Source organism: Andrena cerasifolii, chromosome 9 (genome assembly GCF_050908995.1).
Source record: "Andrena cerasifolii isolate SP2316 chromosome 9, iyAndCera1_principal, whole genome shotgun sequence".
NCBI lineage: Eukaryota > Metazoa > Arthropoda > Insecta > Hymenoptera > Andrenidae > Andrena > Andrena cerasifolii.
The window spans coordinates 13,551,119-13,573,985 of record NC_135126.1 but is presented as its reverse complement, the minus strand read 5'-3'; the positions used below and the strand labels follow the sequence as shown (position 1 = coordinate 13,573,985).

Below are 22,867 nucleotides of genomic sequence, written 5' to 3'. Positions count from 1 at the left end.
ACTGAGTAATACGTGTTTCGAGAATTCAAAACAATATTTTTATAATGCTTATGCCAAAATAGGTGGGTGTAATATGCGCTGTAAATAAAAAGACGCCTCGATTGCGCGGTCGATTTTGGAAAGACCCCTTAAGTCCACTATAATTTCGTCTGAATCGAAATCAAGAGCAAATAAAGTCGTAGAATGACTCTACAAAGAATAAAGCAGAGTGAGAGGAACAGAGGCACCGTGTCGCAAGCTGAAGCTTAATACATCCACCCGGAGACAATGCAAGTGTCCTTTCGGCTGCAGTTGAAAGCGTTAAAGTCCTCGAACAGCTTGCTCCTTGACGAGGGAAAACGATCCTTTAATCCCCGAAAATGTGGGACTACTTCCGGCGGCTTCAACCGGCAGCAAATAGAAAGCACTCGCCGAGCCGGTGTGACGAAATTTTATTTCAGAGGGAACGCCGAGAGAGCGTTCGTTACGCCTGGTTTCCATGGCGGGGACGGATCACAGGGAGCCGTCGAATCGGGAAGGTGAAGGAACCTGAAAATCTTGAGGCAGACACGATGCGCCCATGGGCGAACGGGGTGGACGGAGACGGGAGGGTGAACTTTCACCCTCTGAATTCCTCGTTTGTGCAATTCAGCCGCGTAATCTAATGAGCAAACGCCCGAGACATGCCGTCCAGACCCGGAAATTGAAGTATACATTATAAAACGCCGCGTTTTCTATGCAGTTTGCACACCACCATCATGGAACCAGGTCGCGCATTCCTCGAAAGTCGTTGCGCTTAAATATACAGAACTACAGGCTACGAACTTTTTTTCCTCTCTTCTTACATCCGCTACTTTTCGTCGGCGGTAACGCCGCGGCTGTAATTTCACGGGGATCTGACACGAATCTTAATCGTGGCAGCCGCCTGAGTTCGATTAGTAGTGAAACGTACCTCTAAGGGGTTATACCTAGTCAGGCGGCCGAAAAGAAGCGAATATTTGCGAATTTTTTTTGAAGAAGCGGAAGCGTATATTTGTACTAAACTTTTTGTGCTTAAAAGAGCAACATTTGGTAATTTTTTCGTAGAAAAATATTCACGTTTATATCAAAGTAACAACCGACATCCAAGAAGCATTTTTAAAAATTTGGTTTTGCGGCGAGCACTGCCATTCGGAACCAGATTATCTAAAATCAAAAAAACAAAAATGATTTCGTTAGTATATTAATGTTCCCTCAGGTTGACGGAGAGAATTTTCCGAAATATTAATTTAAAACAACATGGCGGCTATTTAAAGTTGAAATCCTGATTTTTTTCGCGTGATTTTTGAGCGAAAAAATTTCCTATTAAATTACATACATTAGGAATTAATTTGTGTAAATGAGATTGATTTATTCGCAACCCCACGGTCTGATCCTTACGAGGAAACATATCGCAGTGACAAGTGCCGATTTTGATGCAACTTTGGTAGAAAGTAGTTCTTAAAAAAATATTTGACACATACTTTGTTTTATCAGCTGACGTTCATGTTGAAGGGATAAAAACAGCTCCCGAAGTTGAGGGTGAGAAACACGTTTGGTGGAATATTCTAGAAGTTACTAGAGCAGAATAGCTTTTGTCGAATAAGGCTTTGCTTTCAAGAAAATCGAGTTTAAAGTTTCGAAGATTTAAAAATTGCATCCACTTACAAAACGATTTTTTCTAGATCAAATCCCATTTGAAGAAAGTTACTCTACAATTTCGACTATATTTACTCATAAAATCTGAGTACTTCGCGATTTTTGAATATCTGGATTTTAATCTGGATATCGCAGCCATCGAGCTATTTTTAATTAATTCGCATTTTAATTTAACCTTTCCTTTGGCGCGAATAAATGGCGCAAAGGATATTTGTACAGTTTACGTTTAAAGTGCTCCATTCTGGGTCTCCCCGTTGCACTCTCATTTCCTTGATACTTTCAGATTGAAACAATAAAAATTACCCCGGAGGGCTCTTTGAAATGTCCCTCTGTCATTAGACCGTAATTCGCCCCGGCCGATTTCCACTATTCCCGTGTTCTTAGCGAATTTATCCCCTCGAATCTGGCGCTTTGTGGGCGACTCGAGAATACTCTTAAGTCCCGCCGTTTGCGCGCCACGCTCGAACCAGATAGGGGCGGTGACAACAAAGGGAGACGATGATGATTTAACGTCGTTGACGGGCAAGAATGTTCCAACGGATTCGACGACAAAGTTCACTGTCGATCTTCGCCGTTCCATAGGAGATTCGATCGCGCTCGAGCGAATTTCGGCGAGTCTTTGCCGCTAACCAACCGCAGCAAGGAATTCCCACGGGTAATTAGTCTTCCGCCCGATGAGAATTAATTAATTTTACCGATTTTATGTCTGAACGAAGTTCCGTGACTTTCTGCGCTTCATTATCTCCGACAGACCGCGGAAAATATATATTCTTTGCCGCCAAAATCGTTACCAAATAGCAGACATAAATTTTTGGTAATAAAGAAGCTTGGTGCAGTCTGCTTTAAGAAGCAGGTAACCTAACTGCGTCTTACCGATTATCTTAGAAATCACTTAGAATTACAATTTTCGCGAAGATTAATGTTGTTTTTCCCGGTCCAGTGGCGTACTGCGCGTTTATTTAATGTTTTCTTCGCTGCTGAAACGGAATAACCGAATCAAATACAGTTGCATTAAAATTAATTGAATTGGTTAAATAATCCACGGTAAGGTAGTAGGTAATTGTTTTCATATCTCGTGCCCTGCGCTGAAGTGATATTGCTACTAATTGTAGCGCTCTGGGTAATTTTAACGAATCAGATTCTGGTGTTATCAATTGTCGGCGGGAATTATTTCCGCGCCGAAGTTGTGCAATTTAGCATTTTCGTGTGAAAAATATTCCCATGGATTTTTAATTCATTCCTCACGTATTTTCATTGATTTCTTTTCAGGAATGGACGGACTACAACCTCCAGTGGAACGAGTCCGAGTACGGCGGCGTGAAGGACCTCCGAATTACGCCGAACAAGCTTTGGAAGCCAGACATCCTCATGTACAACAGGTAATTCGATCTTGGTAAATTTGAATACAGAATTTTGTTTCGTGCGATAAATCGGCGAGCATAATTAAAGCGCGGATAATGTAAAAATCCGGGTGAATTCGTTCTCGTTAAAAGCGCGATCAGCCCTTTTCGCTGGCGAAGATTCGATTAATTAACGGGGGTCGATTAATTTAATGGAACGGCCGGTCAAACTATGCTCTGAATAGAAATGTTTCGCTCAAAAATTTCTGACGCGAAGCGTGTCTCGGTGTAACCTGAAATGAAATTCAATTACGCGGTTTAAAGCGTTCTTAATGTGAATCCCAATCTGTTCGATCGTGTATTCTGCCAGTTAAAATTCACTTCGTCGTGCGAAGATTGGAATTTCGCGTTCGTACCTTCAGTCGTTGAACAGCTGGTAAAATTCTCTAAAATTTGAAAATCGCGTATTTGATCGTTTTAAATGAATAATTTCATCGATAATGACGTGTCGTGCCTCACGAATTTCTCGGCCTGTTGCGTTGTGATTAATTACATCTGATTAATTATTGCACAAGTAGCGCCTAGGTGTACACATTCGTGAATCGTGCAATATTTTCTTTTGCACTATTTATTCTTTCATTTTATGGGTCGAGTCACATGAAGTGTTATACCGTATTTTTCAAAAATTCCTAGGAGTCATGATAAAATTTTGTAATTTGATCGTAGAATCCTCTGGTAACCTTCTTGGTTAACTTACTAGAGTAGTAAGCGCTGTATTAGTTTTGAAATAACAACATAATAGTTTTTACGTTATTGAATGCTTCTATTCACCTAAATGACTTTTATTTCAATCGTATTTCCTTGAATTACATAGCTATGGAAATATCACAAAGAATGTACTCTAATAACATCAAAGCGAACGTACTGTAAGTTAAACATAATTTTGCCAAATTTATAAAACGGTGTACACGTACCCGTAACGATTCATTCTTTTATCAGCGTTATTCAGAATATGAAAAACGAGAAGCTGTTTTGCTTACGCAGTCGCTACTACTTCATTTCAATGTTACACTGTCTGAATAACGTCGTTGAAACAATTGAGAAAAGTATGTTCACGTGCACATCGTTTGAAATATTTATCGAACTCCATATATGTTCGTCTTGGCGTATGTTACCTCACTTTAGGATTCTTATAATAAATAATATTTGTCGTCCTAGTTGCATAGCTATATAAGGCACAAGAAATGCATGAAATAAAAATTATTCGCTTGAAAAAGGAGTATCCAAAGACGTAAAAACTTATGTTTCTCCCTCTAAAAAAAATAAGCTACTTACATCCCATAAAAGGACAGCTTACTCCATAAAATACGAGAAAATACTTGCGTTGTTATTTGCGGCAGTCTTCGAAAGAAGGGCTCACAAGACTTTGTACGATTCTTCCTATAAAATGAAATAATGCAATGTGTAAAAATTGATTTCCATCTCCGTTAAAAGTAATTGCTCGGTAGTTAGTGATCCGCCATAACGATAAAAATCATCCGAGCTCGGTATCATTAAACATTTAATCAGCGTGTATGACCACTCGGAATCCAGCCGGCGATATTTTCGTTGATATAGAACTCGGAAACGTTTAGGTCGAGTAAATTCGTGGCACACGAAATACGTCCGCGTAATCCGCCACGTTTGAGCTGCAATTACACCACGGAGGTTACGCTGTCGAACTTTAAAGCTCGTTTCCGAATTCGGGTGATCAATAATTCGCCGAGCGGCCGAATTAGTTTCGGTGTAACGGCATCAGAAGTTTCGCAAAGAAGCGCTCCGCTCGTCGTAAAACCGCAACCCTTCCCACCACCCCCATCCCACCCCCCCGGGACGCGAACCGACCGCGTAAAGCCAACGGGAACGGAATAAAATAAGAAACGGACAAAGGTAAAGGGAGCAACGGGAAAGGGACACAGAAGCCAGCCGCGTTTAATAACGAACTCCGCCGAAGAGGGTAAGCGAAATACGGTAAATCGCGGATCGGCGTGATCGCGTTAAACGGGCCGCGCCAATTGGGAGTTAAACATCTGTAGAAGCCTTGAAGAGAGGAATTAAAATTTTGAGAATGTTTCAGAAAACCCACGGCGGCTAAAACAAAAAAAAAAAGTATGTTGTCGATGCGTAAATCGAATTACGTACGTTCCTTTCTTTTTCACATGACGCTTATTCCGATTGCGAGTAATTGATTTAAAGCGACGAGGGTACGTAAAACAACATCCCAGTATTGCTTCGCATCTTAAACCTTATATATTCCGCACACACGACACGCACAAACAGTTATGCATATATATATGAAATATAATACATGTGTATCGAAGATATAATACGTATTTCTATATATATGTATGAATACCGAAGTCCCAGGAGTGCATGCGTTTTCTTGAGCCCGAGTAACACAGTATCTTATCCAGTACGTACAAGCTGTATATTTACATTTTTCGTTTTTTGTAAGATACGTCTACGTATATATATATATAGGTACAGAAACATCCCAGAGAATTATGCGATCCTAGTCGTAGATGCGTTTTGTCCCACGAGTCGGCCAGTTTAGCCGCGCATCCGACTCCCCATGACACGAGCCTGCTGCACCATTCTCGCTTCCCACGGTTTCATGGAACCGCTTCGAGAGCTGGTCGGCTCGTTGCCGCGTTCTTTCGTACATTCCTCTATGTACATCAGTTTGCGAGAACGCAGAAGCATTAATTACATACGCATAAGTCATGCTCATTTCTTTCAAAAAGCACCAAGGGCCACGGCGTTTACGTTCGACGGTTCGCGTCACCGCGTGCGAATTAGTAGGTACTCGAACACAGCAGAGAGCTAAAAGGAAGTGTGTCCTGGTGGAAACACTGAACGTAGCAATTGGACTTAGAATTAGCAGGAAAAATAGCAATATCATATGTCGTGGCATCCAGGACCAGACAAGATTTAGGAAAGATATCAGGGTTCCTTATATTTAATACCTCAAGCTTCATCTAGTGCTTGCATAAAGGAACAAACCGAATCGAATGAATCTTAATACAGAAGGGCAATCAGAGAATCAGACCCCTGTTCTGATTGCATTCGTAGTTGAGTAACTTTTCGTCATCCACCAATGATTGTGTTCGAGTACGAGAAAGGACATGAACGTTCGTACGCTTGATCGACGCGAACTTGAAGACGAAATATGAAGAATAATGACTTTCCATACAGGGGAGGCTGAGTCTCCCCCGCAGGGAAAGGTGATTTCTCACTGATTAACGCCCTGGCTAGCTCCCGCCTTCAGCCACTTGATCCACACAGCCTCTACATTAATTAGCCTTAGATACTAACAGGCTGCAACTGTGTATGCACTGTGTGCGCGACGGAGCAGAACGCGGAGCGTCTTCGCGCGTACTCCACGTTCTGCTGGCCTGCAAAATTAATTTGCTCGCTGCTCGGCTGCCAGCCGATCCCCATCGCCGCTGGAAATCGGTCGTCGCGTTAAATACACCCGCCATTCCGCCGAATTATTACGCATCGGCGCTGAGCTACGTGCCGCGGGCTGCACGGACCCGAGCACCAATCCCTATCCGCCCCTCTGAATAATGGATTAACGAGCGAGCCGCGATTTAAACCGCTGCGACCAAACGGCTCCTTGGCAAACGTGACACTTTGAGAACCCGCTTCCTTCCGGGGGCTCTGTCGAGGTAGATCCAGTCTGACGTTAGGGGGAGGTCGCTCGCTTGAAAAATTCAGGGCACCACTGAAATGAGCGTGGAGAAGCGCTTTGATAGTTTACTTATGTGACCGCTTTAAATTACTGTCTGGATTGCAAAGTAGCTCTAATTATTATCGGCCGAAGGACGATAGTAAGCAATGGATAGTCTTGGACCATGTTACTAATGAGAAAGTTTTGTAGCATATGTGTCCGCAGGTTCCGAGGAATGTGGGTATCAAGATTTTTTAGTTGATTTGAGATGGAAAAGTTGGAATGGTAAATATTGTAATGTCATAGTGGGTGTGACGTATGTAATTAATATGTTTCATGTTCAATGTGTTCAGGTACACAATTCATCTGCGAAATGATTGTTAAGAAAATTTGCAGATATGTTCCTGATACGTTGTAAAATAATATAAGATTGTTGTTTAATGGGAACGAAAGGCTAATAGGCTACTAGTATATGGTTGATTTAGATTCTGGTTGGGAAAATGAAATTGTTATAGAAGATTTTATTCGCAGTTGTACAATATTTGTTGTTAGATTGCATTACTCATCGATCTCATCATATGACGTTGTTTTTTTTGTTATTCTGTATTTTCAATATTAATGTTCTGTAACAACTCCACTTTTCCAACGAAAATATAAATCAATCATTTTCCGTCAAGTTGTTGATTGTTGCTTCCATATAGCACCACTATTATACTATTTTAAGTTTATTGAATATCGCGTAAAAGGAATATCTTGTTATCTAAAAGTTAGGGGAATAAAACATATTAATTAAGCGAGGTATATCCAATAGATCACGTTCCCATATTTATACGTGTTTCTTATAACTTTTCCCTCGCAAGTCGACTAAATAATTATGATTTGCATCTTCCATGGATCCTACGGATGCCTGTTTCCCACAAATTTTTCATTGAGAACGTACTCTCCAACTGCCTATTTCTAATTATCATTTCCATCAGTTCCATCAACCACGAAGCTAGAATTTACACACGAACGGTAGTTTCTCCTCTTCGCCGGAAACAATTATCATCAACACTGAGTGATTACCGCCCCATCAGCCCCGAACTGCCATGGCTCTCGAAATGAAACGCAGCAGTGCCACCCAAGCCTCAATCCCATAACCCAGGCTAGAATTTTTCGTTGAATTCAATTTCACGTAACTGTTAACAGCGCACTTGGCAGACGTCGACCCTTCCCTGTTCATGTTCCTCCCCAAGTTTATCTCGGAATCACTTAATTCTCGTAATCGCGCTGATCCCCCGAATTCCTGGGAAACTCCCTCGAACCTCGATAACTCGCCGGAAATCCGGATAGTCGTGCCTTGCCACGCGAGCCAACTGGAAAAAAGGATCGCGCAGGCGCAGGGTGCACCTCGCAGGAAGCAAAGGGGAATAACAGCCGGATCAGATGGTCCTTGGAGGACCAGGGGGTGAGAAATGGGAAACGACGCGTCCTCTTTCAACGGTAACTAAGGCCTGATCAGGTTGGTCAACCAGCATCCAACCAGACCCGCGAATTCCACGTGAATAGATGTTGCGGTGAAGCAATTAATTAAAGTCTCGCGCGGAAGACTAATAGCTCTCGATAGATCGGCAGATTTCTTGAATAATTCTAATGTTCTTTTTCATTTTCCGCAGTCGAATGCTTGTCGCGGGTTTGTCTTGCGAAGAATTGGAGAGCTCTTTTAAATATATAACGATAAGCGTTTTGGTTCAAATGTTCGGACTGTTTATTGACGAAGAACTGAAAATTACTTGACAAATGTGGGATTGGCCGAGGACTTAGAAGGAAATTGTAGGCACTGATTATTTTATTAGTGGTTAAATCATATGCAAGGATGTTCTTGGTGATACATTTGTAATTAGGATGTCGTGAGGATTGAAATTTGTAGAGAAACAGAGGTGCGCAGGGTAGGAGAATATAATAAGAGGACAAATTCAATTAATGTAGCTTCAAGTGATGATTACTTGTCTGCTTTCATCCGATGTAGGAAATTCGTTTTAGAAATTAAAAGTAATCCAAAATTCGTAATGCAATCTTCAAATATATTATCAGTTATATTATAAAGGCTAGGTAAATGAGGTCTGAAGGAAAATAAGGGTCTCATAATTTGGCTAAATAGTCTTCTTGCAAAATCGAATGAAATACCAATCTTCAATGGCGAACGTGTCGTAGATATAGCAGAAGATGTAGTAGATCTTTCTTTCTTCTTATTTTCGAGGATATTGTTACGTTCGGAACGAAAAATTTCTCTTTTTAAGACGGGGTATGCATCAACAACGCCTAGCGTTATGGGAAATCCCTCGTTGATCATACTCCCGCCTAGTTAGTTAATAATAAATTAGTAAAATCAGAACCCCTTCTTCGAAGCATCGTCGCCTCGACATATTGCCGTCCCGTGATAAGGATAAGGCGGTGCTGACGCAGCGGCGTTCTCACCAGAAAGTCGCGCTCCGAAAGACCCAGTGGCTCTCTTGCTGTACCGAATTCGCTCTGTGTAAGCGGCAGGAGTGTGGTTCAACAATGCCTTGCAGCATTGTGGGAAAGCCCTCGTTGAGCGCACCCCTGACCGTCGCGCTAAACATTGTAACATAATCAGTAACGGCTACATCAGGAATGCGCACACTGGGTTCCTTCTTGGAAGATTCACGGAATCGTATACTTTACATCCGGTCACCGATGCAGGGAACGACGCCTTCCCACGGTTTTGTCGCACGTTTCGTGGATTGTTAATTAGTTAGGAATTGTTCTTTTAGACCCCTATCACAATTTCTGATAGTCAACCGACTGTGGGATTCCCCTAGTCAGAAATTGTGTATATAAATTTATGTATGATGAGGAAAAGGCCTTCAGCTATGTGAAATTGTACCGTGTTGATGTCATGGTTTATAGTGCGTACATATGTTCCGCAAATACAGTTAATATAATTTTCTCGATCGTATATTTGAATCAAGAGAGTATGACGGATGGATGTGAGCAAACACACATACACCCCGCCTCGCTAAGTGGAGGGGCCCATGCATGGTGAAGCGATAAGATGCAGCGTAAGCTTTTTCGACGCGGACCCACCCTGGCCGCTGCCGAGAGCGTGAAGCTGCGGCACTCTGTGACGATAAATCGTGAGGTGCGTGTCATTGGGTCCGCGAAGTCTTATAGAGCTAGAGTTCTCCGGTCTACTGTGTAACCGCGTGAAAGACTCAACTTTGCGAAACAATTCAAATCCTAAACTTTTCAAAACTAATTATTCGCTTAACTTACTCAGTTAATAATTTAATTTACATTATTTCCGTTTCAATTTATAATTCAAATCAAGTGTGTGTGTGTGTTTTCGCGTCTAATCCTTCTTTCTGATTCAGGTTTATCAGCGATCCAGAAAGTTTTCCAAAACTCAAAAAGCAAATTTAAAAGCAGATTAACATTTATATTATTGCGACTGTCTGGTGAGTTCCCTTTCTTATCTTTTTCTTTACCACTTATTTGGCACTGTTAAAATTTAATGCATCTAACTAATAATTTCCGACAGTCAAACGACTGTGGGATTTCCCTAGTCAGAAATTATAATCAATTATATTAGTACCTGAACTTTATACAATTGTTGATCGATCATATCCATAATTTATGTTATGTTCTTTTGATTTCATCCGTTATTCAACATTAAAATTTTATTTATACTCAACCTCTACTAGTGAATTACCTATCTGATTCCATTGAAAAGACCCGTATGGGACTGGAGCAACGACGATCCCAAAATCTACCCCTTCTCCTTCTGAGAAGGTACCTAAATAATTATCAACTAAAAGAATCGACTGTTACGACTGCGGCGAGCCTCCTTGCTTTTTCTAAATCATAAACTCAATCCAGCAATACTTGATAGTCTAACGACTGTGGGATACCCCTAATCGATATTGCGTCTAAAAATCGTGCCGCTCGAACACTAAAAAGGCCGCGGCACGTAACAGATCTGGTGGCAGCGGTGGGATACCAGGAATTCTCTTGCAAGAATTCCTGGGTGCTCATATTCATTGAAATCAGATAGAATTATAAAATTTTTCCATTTTACAAAATTACACAATTGTTAATGTGGTCGTGGTAGCGCGGTGTTTTGTTCCTATTACAAATAATTAAAGATGTCGCAAGACGCAAGTGCAATGATGACCTCCATGGCGGAGTGCTTGACTATTCAAAATAGTACTTTAAATATTCCGTACTTTGATGGGAAGGGCGTTCCTCTTAAGGATTTTGTACAGGATGTACAAAATAGCGCAGCATTAGTGCCTCCTGCATTAGAGGGCTCGTTTCTAAAATCAGTATTAGGAAAATTGAAGGGTTCAGCTCGCGATAGCACGTATGGAAAAACATTTACTACAGTTAATGAACTAATTAAACATCTAAAGGGTAGATTCGCACCGGGCAAGAATTATCCTTACTATCAACACGAAATAGAAAATATTCGGATGAAAAAGGACGAATCAGTTAGCGATTTTTATGACAGATTAAACATATTAATTAGCGGAGCTCGAGTTGCGTTAGAGGATAGTTATGGGAATAATGCAGAACAAATGTTATTACCATTAAAAGAATGCGGATTGGAAGCTTATATTCGCGGACTTCCAGATGAAATAGCGCGCTCAGTAGATGCGCGTGACCCTAAAACTTTAGACGATGCGAGAAAATTTGCAGCGCGTATAGAAACGCGAATGAAATCCGGAATATTACCATCGAATGAAATCCAGAAAGTATCATTTAATCAGAATAATAACTATTCTAGATCATCGAATTCTTACTATCAGGATTACGCTAATCGCCAATCCATTAACCCTCCTCGCTATCAAAATTATGCAATTCGAAACGAAGAAGAGAATCGCACACGTTCACCGAGTCCCAATCCTGACGTAACCGGATCGCCAGTAGGAATTTTAAAATCCCCATCACGCAACAGGGAACCATACAATCATTATTACAATCCACCGGGATTTCCTCCACATCCGTACTACTCGCCTTATTTCTATCCGCCAATGCCATATCCTAATTATTACCCGTATGATCATTATAATACAAACAGTAATGAACCACCACGTTCAGCAAGAGATAGGTATTCTCAAGGGCCTAGACCAAGATCTCCATCTCCTATTCCTCCATCAACGAGACCGAGTTCTCCATATAATAGAAATACTAAACCCGAAGATAGAACCGGTCATTTAAACGCACAAATGACCCGACGGACGGACGCGACGTCGAGTCATTCGGAAAAGGAGCGTGATGCAACAGTAAAATTTCTAGCAAACCAAGAAAAATTGCAACGGTAGAAAAACCCGAATCCCCACTAGTAAAAATGATGGGTAAAGAGCCGAATATGGGTTGTGCATATTTCCTCGTAGATACAGGAGCAGATATAAACGTAATCAAATTAAGCGCCCTTGACGAAAATGTTTCAGTCGCACTTCATGAATCAGTTGCTATCTCAGGAATAACTCCGGATATGACAGAGACTTTAGGTACCACAATAATTACATTATTAGGCAAACCCGTAAAATTTCATGTCGTAAGATCTTCATTTGTACTGCGTTGCGATGGTATATTAGGTAAAGAGTATCTCACACAAGAGCAGGCTGAAATCTCCTTCGCCCATAACACATTGGTAACACGAAGCGATCCTATTAAACCCATACCTTTTATTGGCCATGATCCAGTACCTCGTAGTGTAGAACCCCGACTTTTGTATTTAAAAGCACGTACTAGAAAAGCGGTTGCCATTGACGTTACGAATCATGATTTAAAAGAGGGATATCTACCTAAAATTGAAACTATAGATGGTTTGTACATTGGCGAAGCTGTTGTGTCTGTAAATGACCAAGGCGCATGTCACGTCTTTGCCGTTAATACGACGGATAAGGATGTCGAAGTCGAAATTCCGCCACAAGAATTAATACCATTCGAGTACCATAACTTCCCCGAAGAAGAACAAAATTATTTCGATTCTGATACAGAAGATGAGACCTTGCCAATCGCGGAAGACAGAGTTTTAGAAATCATAAAAAAATTGCGTCTCGATCATTTGAACGAAGAAGAACGGGATCATGTAATTAAAATCATTAAAGAATTTCCAGAACGATTCCACTTGCCTTGCGATAAATTACCATGTAACCTCATACATTAAACATAGAATCCCCACAGTAGATGATGTTCCTGTGAATACGCGACAGTATCGTTTTCCTCCGGTTCATAAAGATGAAATAGAAAAACAGGTTCGTAATAAACTAAATAACGGAATAATAGCACCTTCAAATTCACCGTATAATTCGCCCATTTGGATTGTTCCTAAAAAACCGGATTCTAAAGGCAATCTGAGATGGAGAATAGTCATAGATTTCCGTAATCTTAATGAGAAAACCATTGGCGATGCATATCCATTACCGAACATTACCGATATTCTGGATCACTTAGGTGAAGCCCGATATTTCTCTACGTTTGACTTAGCAAGCGGATTTCAACAAATTGAAATGGATCCTAAAGATAGAGAAAAAACAGCCTTTACAACCCCAAACGGTCATTATGAATACATCCGAATGCCGGAAGGTCTCAAAAATGCTCCAGCGACTTTTCAAAGGCTAATGGATCAAGTCTTACGCGGGTTACAGGGTACAGAAGTTTTCGTTTATTTGGATGATATCGTGGTATATGCCAAAAATTTAGAAGAACATGAAAAGAAAATTCGTCGTTTATTCATGCGTTTGGCCGATGCTAAATTAACTTTACAACCCGATAAGTGCGAGTTCCTCAAAATAGAAGTTGCTTACCTAGGACATGTTATTAGTCACTCAGGTGTAAAACCGGATCCGAAAAAGATTAGTGCAGTAAAGAATTTCCCTCGTCCGAAAAATCAGAAAAATATTAGGCAATTTCTAGGTCTAGCAGGATATTACAGACGCTTTATCAAAAACTTCGCAGAAAAAGCTAAACCACTGTCAGACTTGTTGAAGAAAAATTCTACTTTCACTTGGGGAAAGGAACAAAAGAAAGGATCTCTGGAATTACGAAAAGCACTTTGTAAAAGTCCCATACTTCAGTATCCAAATTTTAATAGTCCGTTCACCTTAACTACAGATGCGTCAGACTATGCCATAGGCGCTGTACTCAGTCAGGAAGTAAATGGTCAAGATCTCCCAGTTGCATATCTTTCGAGAATTTTAACTAAACCGGAACAAAATTATTTCACTACAGAAAAGGAATGTTTGGCAGTCCTTTATGCCATTTTACACTTCAGACCATATTTATGTGGCCGTAAATTTACCCTAGTCAGTGATCACGAACCGCTACGATGGATTAATTCAATAAAAGATCCAGGGCAACGATTGATCCGCTGGCGACTAAAATTGCGAGATTATGAGTATGAATTTATTCATAAGGCAGGAAAATTAAACACAAATGCTGATGCCTTATCAAGGAATCCAGTCATAGTAAATGAACTATGTTCGTCTGATGATTTCAGTTTATCGGATTCCTCTGATAATACAAAGTCGGAGTTAGCACCTGATTGCCCAAAATTATTACCAATAAATAAACCCTCCACAACGGGCAAACGAACCCCGACATCTTCGGAATTTGAAGCTTCCAAACCTAAGGAAAGAATAGCTAGTTTACCAGGAAAACCAAAATTAGGGAGACCAGTAAGTTCAATATCTAAACCGAGGATACCTGTACCTTTAGATACCAGTGCAATAGCAACTAGAACGCGAGCAAAGTTTCAAGCTACTGAAGCTCCGGGACCATCAAAAACACAAGAATTAGGTAGATCAAAAGAACTTTCTCTAGTAGAGGACGTCGATTCCGATGACGAACAGTCAGATCCGCCCATATTCCGTCAACGTAGGAGTACACTGCCGAATCTGGGATTTCATCCTAAACAGATGGTGGAGAATCCTAAAATTCCAGATTCACAAAGTGCAGTGGCCGGTACGGAATTGCGGGAAAAAGGGAGCGAGTCCGAAGTAGAGAAAACTATTGCCATTAATTTACCCGAAGTTCGCGATAGTGATACAGATGATCAGAACAAACAGAAGTCCACATTTATAGATTTAGAAGAACTACAAGAGTCTTTTAATAGATTTGAAAAATCATTATTAGATAAAAGCGCTCAATTACAGGAACTTGAAGAGAAAATAGTTTTATTAGATGCCCTTTCTGAAGGAGACACTTTAGATGAACGTAGACAGGAAATATTACAAGATTTGGATCCATACGATGATGATACTAGGGACGAAGAGTTAAATAGACGTATAGAAAAATTATTACAACAAGCTAGAGATTCTGAAAAAGGTAGTCAAATTCCAAATCCAAGGCGTGAGGAAACAGCCAGTAAAGCACCTCAGCTGAAAAATATTCCGGAAGAATCAGAACTAGAAATAACTGCAAGAAGAGTGCCTGATAGCACAATCGTTAACAGGCCTAGATACAGTTCAATCTTACCTACCCCGACCGTAGATCCAAACCCTATAGCACTTTCGACACCATTTCCAAATTCAACGGTTGATCGAACTCCCAAGGAGGGAGGTAGGCAACCTATCGTTCAAAAATCTACTCCTAGACAACTTTTCCCACAAATCTCAAATTCATCATCCATATACATCCCGGACGCTGATTACATACCTCCGGATCTAGAATTCGAATCTCGCAGCAAGCAATACAAAAGTAAAGACATCGTAACTTCTACGAGACAAAATCTAACGTATTACAGATCAAACTATGTACATTTCATTTCGTCCGATTGTGAACTTGTTACACCAGCGAGTATATTGCTCTCCGACCTAGGCATCATCAATGCGAACGACTTAAAAGAGGCAAAGCCCAGAGTGGGACAAATACTAATAACAAAGCGCGGTGAAAATAGAATATTTAGTGTAGTCGTAAAAAGAAAACATTTTGATAAAATTTCTACTCGGGATTTGGAACTTGGGCTACAGAACCTAAGGAAAATTCTTTTAGATCTAGATATACGGGGTCTAAGAATCTCACAAAATGGTGACTTTACGGACGAATTACCTCAAGGTACGTTAATAGAAATATTAAGGAATACATTTGAGGATAGCAATATCGAAATAGCCCTTTGTTACGGAAACACTCAGGTGCCTCCGGAAGAACTTCGTCTGAAAATCATTTCAGAGTTACATGAAAGTTTGGTAGGAGGACATAAGGGTTTAACAAAGACATATTGCAGAATTCGAGAACGATTTTATTGGCCAGGTATGCGCAACGATATTCAAAATTATATCCGTACTTGCAATAGTTGCCAGAATCAAAAATTAGTAAGAACTAAAACTCGTGAACCAATGTTAATCACTGACACTCCTTTGGAGCCATTTTCTAAAGTATCATTGGACACTGTAGGTCCTTTACCCACTACTCCCAGCGGGAACAAACATATACTAACTATGCAAGATAATTTGACAAAATATTGCATAGCTGTCCCTGTTCCGGACATAAAAGCAGAAACTATAGCTCACGCACTGGTTACTAACCTTATATTGCAGTATGGAACGCCACGCGCAATACTAACGGACAAAGGGACTAGTTTCATTAATAAGATAATTCGGAACTTAGCAAAAATCTTCAAAATTCAACATGTCACTACATCTGGTTACAGACCCCAAACTAATGGCGCATTAGAAAGAAGTCACATAGTGTTAACCGAATATATTAGCCATTATATGAATGATTTTGATGATTGGGATAGATTAGTACTCTTCGCTATGTTTTCTTATAACACATCTGTTCACGAAGCTACCAATTTTACTCCGTATGAATTAGTTTTTGGCAAACTTGCGCGTTGCCCAAGTTCCTTCCCGAACGACGAGAATTTAGTCACATACAATTCCTATTTACATGATTTAATAACGCGACTTTCAGAAATGCAAGTAATAGCAGGACAAAATTTAGTTCAGGCAAAGGAAAGATCAAAAGTGTACTATGATAGGAACGCCCGATCCCTCAAAGGCAAAATAGGGGATATGGTACGTGTTTTAGTAGAACCAAAAAGGGGAAAATTCGCCAAGCGTTATCACGGACCATATAAGATTATTGGGATATTGGAAGGCAATAATGTGTTGTTAAGGGATGAAAGTGGTAAAATGCTCACCAAACATGTTGATAAATTACAACTCAATTGATCGATTGGACTGATTCAGGAAGAAGGATGACACTGACCCGACTGATAATCTTACTTGCTCTGCAACATACCGCGCGGACCCAGGAACTATACAGACTGACACGTACGGATTTGAACCCGGGTTTATACTTCGAAAAAATCAACGCGATTAGATTTCAAAGGGCTGATTGGCCATTCATAATAGTTATAGATATAGATAAAGTAGTAGCAGAATTCCCATATGAAGCCGGGAACATTGAACAAACTCGTCGCCACTGCACTGAATTTCCAACCACGATACCATGTGATTCTTATTTACGAACAAAGTACTTAACAGATAGAGTGCGAGAAGCATCGGAACTACAGAAGGAACTAATGGAATTGAGCATGGAAATTAAGAGGCCAGAATATGAATCACATAATTTGCCTAAAGCTATTACACGCAGGAATGCACCTTTCGGATTCATAGGTTCAATTAGCCACGCCCTATTTGGAACTTTAGACAGTGACGATTCTGAATACATTAACAAGGAAATAGATAAGATATATGCTGATCAGAGAAAAATCACCCAACTTGTCAAAAATCAAACACATATAATCATAAGTGACCTCCATAATGTTCATAAAACCTTCAACCGAGTTGCAGCAGAAGTAAAAACTAATAGACAAAAGATTTTGGATTTAGTACTGCAAGTGGATAAACAGTTGGCCTTGAACTACAGCGTAGCAATGAGTCAATATTCAGCATCTGTTGAAACCTCTCTAAATCATTACATTACTACCACGCAACGTTTTATCACGGCTTTGAGCACTGCACGCAACGGAAAATTACACCCATCATTACTGAGCGGATCTAGTTTCAAAACAATAATAAATGAAATACATAACTCAACGGTCGATTATGAACTTCCAATACCGAGGGACCATCAACGAATCGAGGATCTCGTCAAGATATCTCGTGTCAACCTAAAGTATATAACAGGAAAAATAGTCGTAACAGTACAGATACCATTAGTAAATCGGATTGAATACGACCTGTACAAACTACACGTATTACCAATTCCTCAGTACATTAATAGTTCTGGCGATGCAGGAAGTAGTAATAGAACCGCAATTTCGGCTTTCATCTTACCGGAATTTCCATATTTAGGTATAAGCACTGACCACTCCAAATTCTTCGGATCAGATAATGCATTCATAGATTCCTGCACCTGGGCATGGCATTACTACATTTGCCCACAGGACGTCCCATTGCAAGACATAGCTCACAGAACATGCGAAACTTCTCTATTACTTCAACCAGATCCGAAATTCTTACGCTTGTGTAATATTAGAATCATGCCCTATCATATACCTTCCTGGCGAAAATTAACTACGCTTGGCGGATGGTTATATTCATTTGAACAACCGGAACCGATGCAAATCCTATGCGGTCGACAGAAGAATACTCACACCACCATAGTTGGAACAGGAATCTTGGAAATACATCCGGAATGTTTTGCAAAAACACGATATCATACCTTGCTAGGATCAAAAACGTACTTAAGCAAGGATTCCTATTACTACATTCCCAATCTATTACTGAACATTAGCTTGATATCACCTGAAATCTATCAGTACTCCAAAGAGAAACACACCACAGAGAATCTATTTTCAAATGACATTAATAAATTAGAACGCACATCTGATTCGTTGTATGAAATTGAAGCCCAAATAGAGGAAATTGGAGAACATCATCGAGCAAGGAAATCACATTTGTCATTGACGTACGGATCAATAGCGGTACAGGCCGTAATCGTAATAGGATTGATGATTTACCATTTTTGGAACCCCCTGAAGACCTTATGCAGGATACGATTCCTAAGGAAACGTGACTCGAACCACGAACCAGAGGAAGCTTCAACCAGCCAACCAGCACCAATACCATTACAAGAATCAAATACTTCGCAAAACAGACCACCATTGCCTATTCAGAGGGCAATGATAAATTGCTAGCAATATGTATAACAACTAACCCTGACAGTCTAAGGACTATGGGAATCCCCTAGTCAGAAATTGTTGTTAGTTATAACTCTTCTATTGTTCTTCTGCTCCTTTGATAATGATTTTATTATTTCATAATTTAATCTTGCTTGTGTTTAACTGTCTGTAGTGTATAGCGAAATGGCATCGTCCAGTCAGTGGCAACAAAACTCCGCGGAACGGCGATTGTTTGTCAGCCGTTTGTCTCCATATACAAAAAAGGAGAAGCTGCTCGAGGTATTTCGCCCTTATGGTGTCGAGCATGCGGTGGTAATGTGGAAAACAACGGGAAACTGCGCATTCCTAACGTTCGCAACTCTGGACGGAACAAGGAAGGCCTTGGCTGCGGCGGACGTCGGAATAATATGCCACAAAAGGAAATTGAGGGTGCTGATGGCCGATTCATGGCACAGCTCAAAGTTAATTCCCCCACGACCCGATGTGATTCCATTTCCGGGAATTGACTTAAGCGACAAAATTCCCCTACCAACGGAATGTATTGCAAAAATTGCCAGCTATTTGCCATTCGCAGATCGGGGTCGCTTGGAAATGGTTTCCCGACGATGGCGCCAAGGTAGCCTTGCCTCCTATCACCATATGCGTCATATTGACCTCAACAACTGGTGTTGGCCGAACGCGTGGGAAGGGAAATTGATAACAACTAATTCCTTCCACTGGTTGATGATGAGGGTGGGCGCTTGTCTGAAGAGTATAGGTATAAGTGAAGAAAGCTTGGCTAAAAATTTGAGACCACAGGTAATGGCTATTGCGATTAAAAACTGTCCTGGTTTGGAGTCTTTGGACTTAACCGCGGTAACTATAAGACCGTCGGCATTGAGGGAAATGGAACCTCCAGCACCACGACTGACCTGCCTTAAACTAGGGAAATGCGACGGACCAGTGGACCCAGGGCTGTTCAATGTGCTGGAATCTGCCAGACACTTGAGATCGTTCTGCGCACTGGGGACAGATATTACCGGTAGATCCTTGTTAGCCATAACCAAAGATCTCCAACAGCTTACTCTCCACGACTGTATAATATTAAAACCTGAAAACTTATCGAAAATGCTTCAGGAATTAACGAGCCTGGAGTATCTAGACATAAGCAAATGCGATGGCCTAATAGATCACACCATTCTACAAGTGTTAATTGACAATATTAACCTCCACGCCACTTTAACAATAATCAAGTTTCATTTTTGCTCCTTTAAAGAGTCTGTTCCTGAAATAGAAATGGAGGAGGACAATGAAGCAGCCGAGAGGGGAGAGTTTGTTGAACTGGAGCTGGGGCCAGTGGAGATGGCAGTTTCTTTCCCCTGCAGGTACAAAAATGTGACCAGCCTAAGCCTCACGTTTTGCGGATGGGTAGCCTCCGGCCTCGTTTCGGAAATTGCACTGCATATGCAGGATGTAACGTCCTTAAACATCAGTGGTTGCACAAATATCAAAGGAGAATTCACCCTGGAACCGCTGCGACAAATGCAGAAACTCCGGATCCTGAGTGCCAACAACATGCATCCCAGCGTCGGAGGGTGGTTCCTGCAGTTCCTCAAGGGCTTGGTGGAGGTACACTGTAGGGAGAATCAAGGCATCTCCGACGAGGACATATGCGGTATGCCGCGGCAGTGCCCTGAAATAGCCATAGTCGACGTAGAGAGGTGCCAAAACATCGGCAAACCGGTACTAACTTGCGCCTACGAGGTAGTGACAAGGGCTCACAGGACCGAGCCAATACATTTATACATCGGAGGTACCCAGATTACGCGATCCACAAAGTACAAACGCAACCATTTTCTACATGTTACCTACGACCTGATGTACGAGCCCCTATTTAGACCCATCTAAATTGTAACAGGATTGCATTGCGACAATGTGCAAACATTATGGGATTTCCCTAGTCCAATGCAACCTGAGCACATACGTCCATAAGCGCTACTGTACCTATACCTTCAGTATACATCGTCGGGGATGACGATGATTCCAAGGAGGGAGGGATGTTACGTTCGGAACGAAAAATTTCTCTTTTTAAGACGGGGTATGCATCAACAACGCCTAGCGTTATGGGAAATCCCTCGTTGATCATACTCCCGCCTAGTTAGTTAATAATAAATTAGTAAAATCAGAACCCCTTCTTCGAAGCATCGTCGCCTCGACATATTGCCGTCCCGTGATAAGGATAAGGCGGTGCTGACGCAGCGGCGTTCTCACCAGAAAGTCGCGCTCCGAAAGACCCAGTGGCTCTCTTGCTGTACCGAATTCGCTCTGTGTAAGCGGCAGGAGTGTGGTTCAACAATGCCTTGCAGCATTGTGGGAAAGCCCTCGTTGAGCGCACCCCTGACCGTCGCGCTAAACATTGTAACATAATCAGTAACGGCTACATCAGGAATGCGCACACTGGGTTCCTTCTTGGAAGATTCACGGAATCGTATACTTTACATCCGGTCACCGATGCAGGGAACGACGCCTTCCCACGGTTTTGTCGCACGTTTCGTGGATTGTTAATTAGTTAGGAATTGTTCTTTTAGACCCCTATCACAATTTCTGATAGTCAACCGACTGTGGGATTCCCCTAGTCAGAAATTGTGTATATAAATTTATGTATGATGAGGAAAAGGCCTTCAGCTATGTGAAATTGTACTGTGTTGATGTCATGGTTTATAGTGCGTACATATGTTCCGCAAATACAGTTAATATAATTTTCTCGATCGTATATTTGAATCAAGAGAGTATGACGGATGGATGTGAGCAAACACACATACACCCCGCCTCGCTAAGTGGAGGGGCCCATGCATGGTCAAGCGATAAGATGCAGCGTAAGCTTTTTCGACGCGGACCCACCCTGGCCGCTGCCGAGAGCGTGAAGCTGCGGCACTCTGTGACGATAAATCGTGAGGTGCGTGTCATTGGGTCCGCGAAGTCTTATAGAGCTAGAGTTCTCCGGTCTACTGTGTAACCGCGTGAAAGACTCAACTTTGCGAAACAATTCAAATCCTAAACTTTTCAAAACTAATTATTCGCTTAACTTACTCAGTTAATAATTTAATTTACATTATTTCCGTTTCAATTCATAATTCAAATCAAGTGTGTGTGTGTGTTTTCGCGTCTAATCCTTCTTTCTGATTCAGGTTTATCAGCGATCCAGAAAGTTTTCCAAAACTCAAAAAGCAAATTTAAAAGCAGATTAACATTTATATTATCGCGACTGTCTGGTGAGTTCCCTTTCTTATCTTTTTCTTTACCACTTATTTGGCACTGTTGAAATTTAATGCATCTAACTAATAATTTCTGACAGTCAAACGACTGTGGGATTTCCCTAGTCAGAAATTATAATCAATTATATTAGTACCTGAACTTTATACAATTGTTGATCGATCATATCCATAATTTATGTTATGTTCTTTTGATTTCATCCGTTATTCAACATTAAAATTTTATTTATACTCAACCTCTACTAGTGAATTACCTATCTGATTCCATTGAAAAGACCCGTATGGGACTGGAGCAACGACGATCCCAAAATCTACCCCTTCTCCTTCTGAGAAGGTACCTAAATAATTATCAACTAAAAGAATCGACTGTTACGACTGCGGCGAGCCTCCTTGCTTTTTCTAAATCATAAACTCAATCCAGCAATACTTGATAGTCTAACGACTGTGGGATACCCCTAATCGATATTGCGTCTAAAAATCGTGCCGCTCGAACACTAAAAAGGCCGCGGCACGTAACAATATCTTCCCTCGAGGAAGGGGACGAACAAGAGCATCGTTCGTAGCAGGTTAATCAAGTTTGGATTGCGCCATGTTAGCAGAACTTTCGTAAACTTAGAATTGATCCTCGGTCTTTCCGCAGATATTGCAATCCATTTGTAATGGATACTCATTGTTTCGACTGCGAAGCGGGACAATACACTATTGTGAACTATTCGATTGTATCATTGAAAGCTGGGACTAGAATCCCTAATGTACTAAATCGTGAACT

General features: G+C 41.1%; 1 protein-coding gene across 2 annotated transcripts in view; it reads left to right on the top strand.

Annotated features, from left to right (window-relative positions):
* Window positions 1–22,867, top strand: part of Nachralpha6 (nicotinic acetylcholine receptor alpha6) — a 391,747-nt gene that overhangs the window by 177,998 nt on the left and 190,882 nt on the right. For both annotated transcript variants that reach the window (XM_076819769.1, XM_076819770.1), the window contains exon 5: window positions 2,926–3,035. In XM_076819769.1, coding sequence (XP_076675884.1) covers window positions 2,926–3,035 — 110 coding nt within the window. The remainder of the gene's footprint in view (window positions 1–2,925; window positions 3,036–22,867) is intronic.